Source organism: Alternaria incomplexa (assembly GCF_024043165.1).
Source record: "Alternaria incomplexa strain BMP 0042 chromosome Unknown scaffold_2, whole genome shotgun sequence".
In the NCBI taxonomy this organism is placed as follows: Eukaryota; Fungi; Ascomycota; class Dothideomycetes; order Pleosporales; family Pleosporaceae; genus Alternaria; species Alternaria incomplexa.
This window is the reverse complement of record NW_026249851.1, coordinates 2257461-2272858: the sequence shown is the minus strand read 5'-3', so window position 1 is coordinate 2272858 and position 15398 is coordinate 2257461. Positions and strand designations below refer to the sequence as shown.

The 15398-nt window shown below is 53.1% G+C and overlaps 3 protein-coding genes across 3 annotated transcripts; 2 read left to right on the top strand and 1 right to left on the bottom strand.

Moving 5' to 3' along the window:
* Positions 1-444: 444 nt before the first annotated feature.
* J4E90_002269 (uncharacterized protein) lies at positions 445-2636 on the bottom strand (the record flags this gene model as incomplete). The annotated part of the gene is made up of 2 exons (XM_051431850.1): positions 445-1931; positions 2015-2636. 2 exons carry the CDS (start codon positions 2634-2636, stop codon positions 445-447), a joined length of 2109 nt encoding a protein of 702 aa, XP_051294984.1.
* A 6864-nt stretch (positions 2637-9500) lies between these two features.
* On the top strand, positions 9501-10197 carry J4E90_002268 (uncharacterized protein; the record flags this gene model as incomplete). The annotated part of the gene is made up of 2 exons (XM_051431849.1): positions 9501-10097; positions 10159-10197. 2 exons carry the CDS (start codon positions 9501-9503, stop codon positions 10195-10197), a joined length of 636 nt encoding a protein of 211 aa, XP_051294983.1.
* Positions 10198-12211: 2014 nt separating this feature from the next.
* On the top strand, positions 12212-13644 carry TUF1 (translation elongation factor Tu; the record flags this gene model as incomplete). Its single annotated transcript, XM_051431848.1, has 3 exons — positions 12212-12380; positions 12429-12457; positions 12511-13644. 3 exons carry the CDS (start codon positions 12212-12214, stop codon positions 13642-13644), a joined length of 1332 nt encoding a protein of 443 aa, XP_051294982.1.
* Positions 13645-15398: the final 1754 nt, after the last annotated feature.

Sequence of the window (15398 nt, the reverse complement as noted above, 5' to 3'; positions counted from 1 at the left end):
GAGGATCCGCGCTAGGGAGACAGCCACTGGTGTGGGGAGCATACGACGCGAGGAGTCACATTGCAGACGCCGTACTGCGTCAGCGATAATGTACTGCGCGAGAACCAATGAGGCATGATGCGAACTATACGAGAACGCAAGCTGTTGTGAGATGTCGGAAGTGTTTCAAAAGCTGGCGGTGCTATGAACATAGTGCGATGCGTTAAGATAGCGATGCAGTGTACTATTACATTAAAGTCGTAAAGAGTGTACTAGTGGGTATCTTGATCGTCTCCTCGTGAACATCCCGAAAGAAAGGTCGAACACTATCTACGTGTTGCAATAACACCGAAAGACTGGCCAAGAGGCAAACGTTTGCGACGCAAGACATATCAGAAGTCTAAAGGAAGAAAAGATTCGAAAGGATAGAGTCATGGAAATGTTCGAAGTCAAAAGTTCTGTCGTTCATGATGGAGACATGGGCCGACTTTGGCCGTCTACACTTCTCGCCCAGCGCTCTAGCTCTTCGGGTGTTGGTTGCGAGACAGCTGTACTATCGCTTTGAATGGTTGTGTCGCTCAGTCCTCTGGTGTGTGACGGCCGTCGTTCGATCGCCGCCTCTTCCGCATCGTTGTCCGCTTCGGGTTGTGCGCCTGCCTTTGCTTTGGTAATCTCTTCAGCAGTGGCTGGCGCTCCAGGCTCCACTGCTGATCTTGTGGCTTCGCCATCTGGTCCAGCTTCAGGCGCCTTCTTTGCTAGTACTTCGTCGATATTGGTCGAAAGTGAGTTGTCACTTGGACTTCGGCTGTGTGGAGGTTTCTGCATTGGCTTCATGTCTGAGTTCTTACTAGGCATTGAGCTGATCGTATCTCCGCCGGGAAGTTCTGCAAGAGGCACACTATATCTGCCATTGGAGAAGTAGTCGGGCGAATTGCGACCATCTGGCGGAGGGCTGTAAAGCTCAGCAGGGGTGCTCTCCGGAGACATTTCGCTGATAGGTGGGTAGGATTTGTGATCAACACTGTAATAGCCTGCTGCAGGGTCTTTTGGTGAATGAGGAGCTTCAGAGCCAGTGAGCTCTGAGACACGACGATACTTGATCTCAGTACCAGCAAAAGTTGTGTCAATCTCAGACGGCTTTTCGGTGTTTTCTTCGGGTTCCTTTGCCGTCCGGCGCTTCTTCCTCCATAGAAGGTAAGCACCGATTGCGACAATGATGAAAGCGCCAACGATGCCGACAACAATTCCTGCGATTGCGCCTGCCGATAGCCCACCTCCAGACTCAGACTCTGGCGGTGCCGGTAGGCCAGTGTAAGACCTATCGAATATGGTGACTAGACTCGGATCTGGCATTGGATCAGAAAATGTGGCTGGAGCGACCGTGAAATTCTGGTGTTCGTAGTCGACCACGATGTACGCTTCCTGCAGAAATGTGCGCCCCAACACGAATTTCCCATTTAGTGATCGCTTTATGGGAAGATAACGGGTCGTATTGAAGAAGAGTGGATAGTCGGCTTGCTGATCCAGCGCCGAGTATGGGAGAGTTATGTCCGTAAAGTCTGTGCTGTCGCCACCAGTATTGGCGCTGATCTTGAAGGATAGTGTTGGGTTTAGTCGTAGATTCTGCTGGTGCGATGAGTCGTTGACAGTATACAGCTGGACGTCCACGTCCAAGGTCAGACCGAAAGTAGTGACGAATAGGTCACAGACTTCGTCCGGAAGGATAAGATACGGTAATGTGGAATCGATAGTAGCAGGGAATCCTCCCTTGGTGAAAGAAGTTGTGGTGGCTTCGGCGTCTTGGTCTGGCTTCCAGAGAATGGAAATGACGCCAACAGCAAGCGTGTTGTTCTGCCGGCTGGGCATACTGATCGAGACACCTAGATCGGAAAGTCGCGATTTATCGTAACCGCCGATCACCAAGCTTCCTGTAACTCCGTTGTTGTTATTGCCTGTTTGTATTAGCGTTCAGATATGCTAATTTCTCTTCTCGCTGCGGTGGTAACTGATGATACACACCACACGATGCACTTACGATAATAAGCCCCCGCGGTATATCCGAACGACCGACTCGCAATTCTGTGGGCGCTTCCATACATGTTGTCCATGAAGTTTGGTTTGAGTGCGCCAGGGGGTCCGGTAGATCCAACAGCGAGCCCAAGGGAACCCATGTAGAAGTTTGCAACGGTGTACTTCACGACATACTGCTCCGCCAGGATAAAGCCTCCTGGTGAACTCTCACCCAGGCCAACATTATCCACACCCCAAACTGCGGCTGGTTCCTCCGCTTGCAATGTGTCATTGTACCACTCGGGTACCGGAATAGTGTAGACTCCTGCAGTCTGCCATGTTGAAGATTTTTCGTCATCGAAACCTAGAGACGGACGGCCTTCGTATGGCAAGATACCACGATTCGCTGCACACTCTTCAGGGCTGGGATCGGAACACCAGTCGGTCTGTTGCGGTACGAGGGTAGCAGGCGAAGAAGTGGATATGAGTACCCTGAAATTCTGGCCGTTGCTGTTGTTCTTGGCGTCGTCGCCGACATTGATGAAGAACGTAGACCACTTCCCATCATTTCCTTCGTACTTCCCACTGGGACTCAGAACGTAAGGCGAAGGCAGCTGAATCGGCTCGGCACGCTTCTTGGAAAACATCGTCGTAACTTGACCACGGCGCATCGCAGCCGAAGTGAAGGGCTGTCGGTTGATAAGAGGACGCTACAGATAAGAAGAGGCACAAGCCATCGAAAACACCAATACCTTGTCAGCTACCGCAACCACTTAGCGTAGGTCAGCAGGTGGTGCCGGACTGGCATTGAACCGCGACTTGCGTGGGAAATGCACATCAGCGCTCCATGAACGACAGTCGCAAGGTCCTCATTGCCGTTGCTTGGATCGGTTAAACATCAATTTGTCTGGCCGCTCTAGGCGTCAAGCCCATCTGCTTGTTGTGGGTGTATTGCGCCCGTGCCTCAGGCGGGGTAGAGGCACAGCATCGCCAGGGCACCCTGAGGTTGCATATTGCATGTGGATGAGCCGGCATATGACTGGACGTGGCAATACCGGTGAAAGGGCACAGGTTGTGTGGTTGCCACCGGCCTTCCCATTGGGAGAGGACTGGGCGGAGAAGGATCGCGAAGCATTCAATCGAGAGTCTGGATGGCAATCGTTGTTGACCAGGGCCGCAGATAGGCTGCATGCTTAGGTGGCTGGAAAGGCAGACCTCGAGGGAAGCCTTGACGGCCCGCGGACAGGTGGAGCTTCACTGGCTGGCGCGCTCGATCGCCTTACTCAGCGGAAGCCAACGGCCCAATCGCTCGAGCCGCCGCCCCACTTTCCCGCACAGCACGCACATCCGTTCTCACGTGCATGCACCTCTCACACGTTGCAACACACAATCACTCTTGTTGTCACCCTGCGCGACCCACCCTTGAAGAAACACGATCGTACGGATTCGGGAATTAGAGTCGTGTAGCCAGTGCGAGTATGGCGCTCGGCACCAGCGGACCTGTGCAAGGAGCGCCCTTCTGCTCCGAGCTTCGCTCCTCATTTTCGGCCCCCAGAATGCCATCCTCATCGGATCCCGTCTGGCGCCAAAAGCTATCGCTAGTGATGATGGGCTGCAGGCCATTACTCTGTGCAAGGTAACGAGCTAACTTTATGCGGCCTCAGAAGTAACCATGTCAGCAACCGCCATGGATGCGATTCTCTACTTGTCTTCAGGCCTCTGGGTTGGATAATATCCCGCGTCACTTGCATCTGTCCGGCGGTTTTCATCATGCGGATTGAATGCGACACCACGTCTTGGAAGTCTACTAGGTCTCACTGCGACCCTGGCTTCTGTGGCGGCCTTTCGCCATTGAGCTGTGCCGGCCGTATTGCTTGAAGAAGGTCTAGGCAATCTGAGTATACTTCAATGCTGCCACCAAGCCCGGGCGTTCGTCATGTGGCAGGCGGTCAGGTAGATCTATGCCTTCGGCTTGGTTGTTCTGCTTCCGGCCTGATGTTTACATACCCTGGCACACAGGATTACTGGCCAAGCTTGGCTGCTGCCAGCCTCGCCAAAGGATTTGTTCCCACCGTCATATGCAAGTCGGCAGCTAGCTTCGTCATCGTCTTATAGTTATCCGTTCCTGCTTGCTTCCTTCCCTCTTTCGAGCCTCCAGCCCATCTTTCGTCGCAAGGTATGTGATGCCCCCATTGGTACCCTACATAGTCGTTCCTGATCCTCCCCTTACTTCAATCCGTACCTTGACTAGTGCCACGCTTGACACTGTATTGTACTTTCTCAGTCAAGATAGCTCTTTTGTCACTTCAGGCATATCACGTCACGTGTCTAACCTTCTCGTCCAGCTCCAAGCCGTGTGCCACTCGTTCAGCCGGCGTAGCAGTCTCTCGCTTGAAGATGCGCAGCCATTGGCCCCTTCTGCTGGCTTTTACAAGCATAGCTGTCGCGCAAGGTGGTGGATATGGTGATAACAGTACTTCACTGCCTGCATACGACACCTCACCCACAGACGCCTATCCGACAGAAGCCTATCCCACAGACGACTATCCCACAGACACCTATCCGACAGAGACCTATCCCGCTTACCCAACAGAAGTAACCTCCTCAACAAAGGAAGCAACCACGTCTAGTGGATACGACGCGCCTCCTCCTCCACCACCACCACCATCAAAGCCACCACCACCTCCGCCACCTCCATCACATCCACCACCATCTCCTGGGCCGCCACCTCCAAAGACCGAAACAGATACTGAAACAAAGACTGAAACTAAAACGGAAACGGTCACTGTCACGTCTTCTGAATATTGCGCTGTTCCGCCTCCCTTGACTGTGACCCATACGGAGAACGTCACTGTCACAGAGGTATGACCATTCTTAAGTTGCCCCCGACTGTTGCTGACTATCAAAGACTGAGCACGAAACTGTTACTTCGTCCGAGTACTGTTCTGTTCCGCAGCCTATTACTGTGACTCATGTGAACAACTCTACCATTACAAAGACTGATTATGATACCGTGACTGGGCCTACGACAACCGTCAACAACACAATCACAGAATATACAACGAAGACGATAATCTCAACGGTAGTGACTCTCGTACCAACTACCGATCTCATCACGACCACGGCGACGACAACGGACATCACTACCCAAACTGACGTTTCTACGACGGTCAGCATCTCAACATCGACCTACATCTCGGTTACTACCTACCCTACTACGATCTATGAGACCATCACTGAAACACGTAAGTTGCTTAACCCCTCGATGCGACCCGCCAATCTCAATCCTATGATTGCCTGCCTCGTCCTCATGTATCCCATCTCCATTTTTATATCTGCCTAAGCGGTGTACAAAACACATCCTGATTGTTGCACAGTGCCTGGGACTACATCTGTCAGGACCGAGACGGTGGTCTCGACAACAACAGAAACGCTCACTCTTACCGACCTCATCTCTGTGACAACGACCGTCCCTGGACCGACCATCTCTGTTCCAGGTCCTACTCAGACTACAGTGGAAACCGTCTCGGTTCCCGGCCCCATTCAGACTTCGGTTCAGACAGTGTCGGTCCCTGGTCCAATTGAGACTATCATCAGCTTCACGCCAACAACGACAACAGAAGTGATCAGCGTGACCACAACGTCTCTGACGACGAGCGTGTCTACATCCGTGTCAACGTCAACGTCAACACAATTCATTGTATCAACCCTGACCCTGTCTGGCACTACAAGTGTTACTACTGAGACCGTCTTTTCCGAGATATTTATCACGACTACGTTTACGGAAACTATTCCACAGACTGTTGTCGTGACATCGGATCGTACGATAGAGACCACTGTTCCGGTTACTGTTCCGGTCACCGTTCCGGGCCCCACAGAGACAGTTGAGGAGACAGTCACAGAAGTGTCTACGCAGCTTAGTACTCTGACTCTACCACCCCAGGTCACCACAACCACGACGACCTTGGAAGGCGAGACTTCGACAATCACGACTCAGGTTCCGCCTAGCACTGTGGTTTCAACCATCGTATCGACTCTGACTTTCCCGCAAGCCACAGTGACTTCTGTCAGCATATCGCCACCAGAGACCGTCGTGGAGACCTTCACACAACCAGGCCAGATTACTACTACTACATTGACGCTTCCCGGAGTTTCGTCGACGGTCACAACACAGCTCCCCGCAAGCACGGTGTTGTCTACCATCACTCTACCTGGCGAGCTTACGACTACTACCGTTCAACTCCCTGGCACTACTTCTGTGATAACGTCACAACTTCCGGCGAGCACAATAGTTTCTACATTCACTCTACCTGGAGAAGTCGTCACTTCTACCATTCAGCTTCCTGCAGAAACCTCGGTTGTGACTAGTCAGCTACCGGCTAGTACTATCCTTTCGACGGTGACGCTACCTGCGGTTACTTCCACGATTGTCACCCAATTACCGGGCAGCGTTACGACAAGTACTGTACTGTCGACTGTCACATTACCAGGATCGACAGTGTTGAGCACGATCTCTCTTCCTGGCTCCACCTCCGTAGCTACCGTGACGTTGCCTGCAACGACGTCCATTTCCACTGTCCTCATCACTCAATCCTTCGTCACCACCCAGATCCAGCCTACTACCATTGTGGAAACATTGACACCAAGTCCATCTTCCACCACGCCTGCATCAATCTCCTGCTCTAGCGAATGCCAGATTGACGTCACCGCGACCAGATTAGAGTACCCTGGGGAGATCGTTACTGAGATCGTTCAGGTACCAACAGCCACTCTCACGATCTATACGGATGATCAAAATAGGGATGTTAGCTCATCGCTCTTCATCAACGCGTTACCTTCTCAAGCGCCGCCAACATTCACGTGGGATTACTCGGGCGTGCCACTGACGTATCCTACGACCTACCTAGCCTACGAGACTTTTAGCCATCTGGAAGTCGAGGCGTTGGGAACGGCTTGTGTGATTGAGACAGAAACCCTTGCCTTGTCATCTCCTACACTCTATGCGTCTCTCATTGTACCTCTCGACTCCGTCCCCAATACAGCGTTCGTGGCGCCCACGGTAGTCGACTTTCTCAACAGCCAGCCGACCGTCATTGCCCAGCTTGGCCAGTCAATTGGTCCAGACGCATGTGACCCAGCCGATGGAAGTACAGTGAGCGGCGTTCAATCTTCAATTGGAACTGCCACCTATATTTCCTCAGTTGCCGGCCTGAGTACATCGACGGTCCGAAGGCCGACTGCGCAATCTGTCGTTCTGCCATCTTCGGAAGCACCCTCAACAAGTGCAGTACCAACAACCACTGCTGCTCCTCCAAGTTCGCCATCGCCACCTCCTCCACCAACATCAAGTAGGCCTCCCCCTCCACCTCCTTCTTCTAGTGCAATTCCAGTTCCAAGCAGCTCGCGGCCTCCTCCACCGCCACCCTCTAGCAGCGCTTCACCGCCGCCACCACCGCCAAGCAGTACTCGAGTTCCACCCCCAAGTTCGAGCCCGGCTCCACCTCCAAGTAGTGCGGCACCTGCATCGTCTAGCACAGTCCTTCCGTCCTCCAGCGCTGCACCACCACCGACAAGTATCGTGCCTCCATCAAGCAGTCCTGCTGACTCCGCGTCTGAAGGTCCATCGCCGTCCGCTCCTCCTCCTGAATCATCCGTGGTTCCGGAGCCCTCGACCGTTCCCGAGCCTTCTTCCTCACTGGAAGCACCCTCGTCTGCCCCTCCTTCCTCGTCGATCATCGTATCGAGCCTTACCTCGACGCGCTCCACTACTACCTCAGAAGACACGTCGTCTGCCCCAGAGCCGAGCCCAAGCTCGACTTCCGAGTTCCTTGGAGGCGCCGCGCTTCCAACAGGTCACATCGCGGGTATGTTGATTGGAGCAGCGGGCCTCGGATTGGGACTGTTCTAATCGCGTAATGTTGAAGAGGAGATAGCGTATACCTTTCAATGTCTGATGTTTAATGCACTAATGCATGATAATGGGATGATGCACATGTCTACGGAATGTGTAGGATGTAATGCTAGGTCTAATGCAGAATGCTCTGAGTCCATACTTGACACCGTGTAAACTGAACTTGAGCGGACGCTCGTCACAGAACTCTGTGCAATGCAAAATTCATCTCCGTACCATTGTTCATCAGCCCAGTCGGTTGTGCCTGCGCAACCGTCCCATCACGGGCTCGCGGCGACTGCCCCACTTCGCTCCCGCCTCTCCACTGTCAACCAAACAACCTTATCTCAGCCTTGCCTTGTTTATCACCACCACGGCACAAGCAATATACAACCCAAGCCTCCTCACCTCGAGATTACTCAACCTTCTCCACCATCGCAGCAGTACGACAAAGTGCATGCACAAGCTCGACGTCCAAGCCAAGCTTTTCCTGTTCAGCTGAACTGTTGAGCGCCATGGATAACGCCACCAGATGCGGACATGGGCCGATAACCACCCATTTTCCGGATGCGTAAAGGACGGTCGCCGTTGCATGCGAGGCGGGCCGCGTGGTGTCGCCGGATGGGGAAGTACCGCCGATGCGACTGTTTGCGGGCTTGGGGTGTGCCCAGCGTTGGCGGTACGCGATGGGCGCTTCGTCAAAAGCAATGTGTATCGTTAAGTGCGGTAAAAGTAATCACGATGCACTTAGGCTGATGCATGGTACTATCTAGGTCTTACAAGCATGTCTTGGCGGTACGTTTGCTTACTGATATCCATTTAGTTAAGTGCACTCGGGTCAGAGATGCATCGTTTGTGTAGGTTCTGCCGTTGAAGGGGATTAAGCCTTAGCTCACCAAGGGAAAAGTTGGACATCCCGAATACTACTTTAATGTTAGGTTGTCTACTTTGTATGTCTACATCTCAACGTAGGCCGCAGACCTGTTCAGCGCCTTCCTTGTATACGGTGCCCTGGTCGTTGTACCCCGCCAATCATGCCGCCAAGGAACGGCCCACATGAACGTCGCTTCCACCTTGCCGTCCACTCCATCGACCAAAGACCTGACTCCACTGACATCCAACATCAATGACTGAAGCCGCGCTTATTACTACCCAACGGCATTGCAAAAAAAGCAGCACAAGAGGAGCTACTCGCAGCTTCCTAGACATCATTGATTCAGACGACTGAAAAACATCGCAATTGAGCTCAATCGCAGGTGGGATATGTTCCCATCAACCGAAATGCGCTAGCGTAGGAATACAGCATAATCAAAGCATCTCAACAATCTCCCAGCTTCTGCTACAATCGTTTGGCCTTTACGAATAGCTCAGTATGCACTTACATAAATCCATACAGCGTGTATCCCGGGTATGGCTCGGCTGCTCGTCAGAGTGTCCGCCCGCCCGCCACCCGTCCCAACCTCCCGAGAACCACTATCTACATATCAACTACAATCATCGAATGTTTGCTCCAAACCCAAAGGTTTCAATTGGCTAGCCAATTTTGACTCCTAATCAGGCCCTCATTCTTCTAAACTACACCCATCCCACACTCACATCCTTGCTCCGTACCTGCATGAACATGCGCATCGCATTCCCATTACGCATTGCGGCTCTGCTCGCCCTGCCTTTTGTTTCCGCTCAAGATGATGCCAGCGCATCAATCATAGCCCGCAATGCGAACACCAGCTGCCCCGATATATCTCCCGGGCCAGTGAGCTTCAGCGATGTAGCAGGTCTATTCACCGTCCAAGCCCACCCAGACCCAGTCGCAACGGAATCCATCCGTCAAACCCTCTCACTCTACGCGCTGGCCATTGACGGCCGCAACTACGACGTCCTCCGGAAAGTCTTCACCGCCGATGCCCGCGCCAACTACTCCGACCCCATTGGCGTGTTAAACGGCGTCCAAGCCATCATCGATAACCTAGCACCCGGTCTAAGCACTTTCGTATCTACCCAGCACCATCTTGGCACGCAGATGATTCATATCTGCGGTCCTAAGAGCGCTGTGTCTATTACGTACTTTCAGGCTACGCATTACTTCACTCCGTATACTGGCGTTCAGAACCCCGTGGACAATAGTAAAGTTTTGATTGATAAGGCTCAGTATCAGGATATGTGGGCGAAGCAGAAGGATGGGAGCTGGAAGATCATCAATCGTAATTTGGTGCGGATGGTACGTTTAGCAATATGTGTGTTCGTGACGATTCCGCTTTTGCTGACAATGTATGAAATAGGGTCCTGCTACGTTAGACGGCGGCTTTCCTACACATTAGTGTGCATCAACAAATATATTAACAAGGGAATATAGTACGTTCCAATAGTGGATCGCCTTACATCGAGGTAATCAGCTACATACTGCATGAGAATAATTGAAGGCTACATATCCAACCTCCTATGCATATCTCTCAAGTACTTCCGCAATCTTTTCCCGAACTCCTTGCTTACCCTCGTACTTTTCCAAAAGCTTAGCAACAACATCCTCCCTCTTGTTACCACCAGCTTCTCTCAAAATCTCTGACTCGCGGGGTAGCCCGATCCACGCGTGCGGGTACTCTCGGTAGTCCTTCTCGCTAATCAGAGGTAATGGTCCTTCGCTACCGTCTCGGAAGAAAGCATCAACGTCGCGGTTCTTGACGTCATCGAGGGTGTTGGGTTTCCAGTTTGGTCGCTCCTTCTTGCGCTCTACGAGGCGTGCGGTTACACCCTCAACGAAATCGGGGTGGGCCATGAAGCGAGAGGCGATGTCGTATTCCTTTTGGAAGGTTTGCGCGATAGACCATTGGCGGCCGACACGCATTTGGCGGAGGGCTACGGCGACCGAGGTGGGTGACCGGCTGTGGATGGTCTGGATAGTCTTGTCTGCCCATGTCTGAATCTCTGAATCTTTGTGTCCTTTCTTGACTTCCTCAAGCGATGCCAAAATGTTCTGGATGCTAGGCATGTCCTCGTGGAAGACGGTGTCGATGACCTTGCGAAGTTCACCGGAGATGTGCGGTCGCTCGGCGGGTAGTCCAGTGCTGAACTCTTCAATTGTAGAGTTGATGATCTTGAAGCGCTCGTCTAGCTTCATGTAGTCGGGGAATTGTAATTCGGCAAGACGCGCCTCGAGTTGCTGGAGCGTGGAAGAGTGGATGTAGTGGGTCGCGATGCCGTGGTAGAAGGCGTCGACGCCCTTGAGTTGTTCGGATGTGAGGGCGAGGTAGGTGCCGACAGCGCCTTCCATTCGAGGTAGGAAGAAGGACGCGCCGACGTCTGGGAAGAAGCCAATAGTCGTCTCGGGCATAGCGAAGAGGGTGTTCTCGGTTGCGATTCGGAAGGGGGCGTGTATCGAAAGGCCGACACCACCACCCATTGTGATACCGTCCATAAAGGCGACATAGGGCTTCGAGTAGGTTGCGATAAGGTGATCCAGTTTGTATTCCAGCCCAAAGTAGTCTGAACTGTTTTGCTGTCCCTGGGGTCCTTCCTTATTCCACTTTGCCAGCGCTGCGACGTCTCCTCCAGCACAGAAGGCGCGACCATTGCCCTTGATGATGACGACACCGGCCAGTTCCGACTTTGCCCATTCCTGCAACCTCGGTATGATCTTGCGGGCCATGGAGCCATTGAGCGAGTTCAGCTTCTTCGGTCGGTTGAGCTCGATGCTGCGGACGCCGTAGTTGTTGGTGAAGATGACATCGTCGGGGTCGTCGTCTTGCTGCGCTTTCAGGAGGTCTGCGGTGGGTGTGGCATACTACGCGATTGTTAGGTGTGAAGGCGTGGTGGGCTGGAGGGGTGCTGTACCTTTCTCGACCCGCTCATCCAGGCGGGATTTGTGACTTTGGCGCGCAATGGCATGGTGTTTATCGTGCTTATACGTGAGACGCTGCTCAGCGGCGTCCTTGTTAATGTGCGGAGAGACATGGTGATGTAGGTGAAATGCGCGCCAATGATGCAACTTTCACAGTTTCCGCCGAGAGAACCTCGGGTATTCGCGTACGCGTATCGATTAGAGTAAGCGTCACCAACGTCAATTGATGGCTTTTGAGGTAATGAAAGACACAGTAAATCCTCTAACGAAACGCTGAATGAAGAATGATACAAGATGACCGGGAAATGTTCTCCGCCCGCAGTGCTCCATCGCTCATTCTCAAAGTTGTCGAGCTCGGATCTCCCCCTCACATGATTGGCCGATGCGCTACCATGTCGCGCTAAGAAAATGATTTGAGCCTCGCCATCTCGAGACACCACCGCCATCTCAAGCAATCGCATCCCCTCGCTTCTCTGCATCGTGTGATCGGGTCAATCATGTCGAGCTTTTCCAGAGTTTTCCTGCGCACCTCGCGCTCCGCTCTCCAGTACCAGCGTAATGTGTCGCCAGTGCAAAATGCTTTGGGCGCGCAGGGCACGATGAGGTGGATGAACGGCGTACGGAACTACGCCTCTTTCACACGAGACAAGCCCCACGTCAACATTGGTATGCATCCCGAGATAGTATGCATATGGCCATGCTAATAGATCTCAGGCACCATTGGCCACGTTGACCACGGAAAGGTACAACGCCTCTCGCCCCGCCTCCCACGCTCATGACGACTGATACGCTATAGACTACCCTCACAGCCGCCATCACCAAGCGACAAGCAGAGAAGGGCTACGCCAAGTACCTCGAATACGGTTCCATCGACAAGGCCCCCGAAGAGCGAAAGCGTGGTATTACCATCTCGACCGCCCACATCGAGTACCAGACCGACAACCGCCACTATGCCCACGTCGACTGCCCCGGTCACGCCGATTACATCAAGAACATGATTACTGGAGCTGCCAACATGGACGGTGCTATCATTGTCGTCGCCGCCTCCGACGGTCAAATGCCCCAGACCCGTGAGCACTTGCTCCTCGCCCGTCAGGTCGGTGTCCAGAAAATCGTTGTCTTTGTAAACAAGGTCGATGCTGTCGACGACAAGGAGATGTTGGAGCTCGTCGAGATGGAGATGCGTGAGCTCCTCAGCAGCTACGGCTTCGAGGGTGACGAGACGCCCATCATCATGGGTTCCGCTCTCTGCGCCATCGAGGGCCGCCAGCCTGAGATTGGTGTCACCAAGGTCGATGAGCTTTTGGAGGCTGTCGATGCATGGATCCCCACCCCCCAGCGTGAGACCGAGAAGCCCTTCCTCATGGCTGTTGAGGATGTCTTCTCCATCGCCGGTCGTGGTACCGTCGTTTCTGGCCGCGTTGAGCGCGGTATTCTGAAGCGTGATGCCGAAGTCGAGCTTGTGGGCAAGGGTACTGCTCCCATCAAGACCAAGGTTACCGACATTGAGACCTTCAAGAAGTCGTGCGAGGAGTCGCGCGCAGGTGACAACTCCGGTCTTCTCCTCCGTGGAGTTAAGCGTGATGATGTCCGCCGCGGCATGGTTGTTTCCGTACCCGGACAGGTCAAGGCTCACAAGAAGTTCCTCGTCTCCATGTACGTCCTGAGCAAGGAGGAAGGTGGTCGTCACACTGGTTTCGGCGAGAACTACAGGCCACAAATGTTCATCCGAACCGCTGACGAGTCATGCGCGCTTCACTGGCCAGAGGGCACCGAGGATGCCCACGACAAGCAGGTTATGCCTGGTGACAACGTCGAGATGGTCTGCGAACTCCACCAGCCCCACGTCCTAGAGACTGGCCAACGGTTCAACATGCGCGAGGGTGGCCGAACTGTCGCTACTGGTCTGGTAACGCGTGTTCTTGAGTAAATTTAATTAAACTCAATGGGCCCGAAGAAGAGGCGAGCGTCTTCCGGGGCAGATACCCCGAAGTCTTCCTTGTAACATAATTGTGTTGGACATACCCCAGCTCTCCGCTTCTCGATTGACCTTCAATGTACTTTAGCAACGCGCCAAAACGGATCTAGATGGGGGCGTTGAGTAACGATCAACATGGAACAATGTAATGACCTACCTTGACAATACCGTGCCTGCATCCTAGCTGAACAGTCACCAGGTTGTTGATTTGTCGTAACTCCGCGATTGGCCCGCGATGGAAAGCTTGGCATCCGAGTTCCCCCACTTGCCGTTGCTAGTGAACGCGCTTTCTCCATCTTCAACCCCACCCTGATCACCACCAGTCGTACCGTACACCAGTCCGGTGGCCTTGTATCCCTCCATACTACGATGATGGCACTTAGGAAACGTACAGCAACGTGTGGAGGGTCAGCCTTGCTTCTGCTATGCTGTACACTGCAGGCGGAACCAGCCCATCTAATATCACTGCAGGGGCCGGACCGAATCTCTTACGCCCCTGATGCTGCGTCGTTCACATCAGTCTATCTCATCGGCTCTACTATCGGGGAAGGCAACACGTAGCCGCCAAAGTCGGATGCGCTATTAGATGTCTCCAGGGATAACCTAGAATCATCGTCGATATCGCCCCTGCATGCATACGCTGCATGTGTGCAGCATGGTCTTCTCAATCGACCATGCGCCAGGAATCGTTCGTACGGTTCGATCACTGTACATACTGCGCAACTCTCGATGAAACTAGGCTTGCTTCCTGGCACAACGTCGCGTGTTCAGTATCTGTGTTGGTTGATTGAACAGCTCATGGCTGCAGAGCCAGATCCGCGTTCAAAAACCGACAACAACCACGATCCATTGGACATGTTCAGATACACCAGACTATGAGCTATCTGGTCAAGCTGTTACGAGAACAACCCCAGGACGCTGTAAGGGGTGAAGATATTTGCAACGGGAGTTTCGCAACACTGGGCGATCTGAAGACCAGGTAGGGCTCGGGCCTTCCCGATGACGACAGGACCACGACGAACAATACATGTGTCTCGCTGGTATTAATGTACCGACGCTGTTTACAGACTTTCCCGCTCATGTCAGGCTGAGCTTTGCTCTCAGCAATTGCGCCTCTGCATCGGCACGTTCAAGTGGGCTAGCACCCATTGGTCAAGATGTACAAGACAGATACGGCGACCCCGATGTATCTACTTCTACTGGTGCGTTGACCTGACCAGTAGCCTATTGAATTGGGAGGCCTCTTTTCTTCCACCTCCCTAGGTCGAGTTATAAACGACGGCTTACTCTAGGGACACTCATATTTATCGTCAGTGATTGGACCAAATAACGGATGTTCAACTCGGCCGAGGATCACAATAGCTTCCGATACCAACCCCATGGGGTAATCCGGCATAGTCTGATCCACGTCGGGAATCTGCAACGAAGAGGATATATCTGGAACTAGAAAAGACGCAAGGCTACTATTAACGATGACCAAGGTGTTCGAGCACGCTGTCCCGAGGTCTTGGTTTAAAGCTGAGGCCAGCCGTCCGACCAGCAGTTAGTCGGCCCTCTTCTAGGTCCGCAGCACGCGACGGCTCTCCCCCATGAACTAGTCGGCATGGTCGGCTTTGCCAATGTTCCCTGTGCCGACGAATCGTTCATCTTATCATTCAGCCGCGGCACTTCCAGACTCTAGAATAGATTGGAGCTGTCGTCGTGGA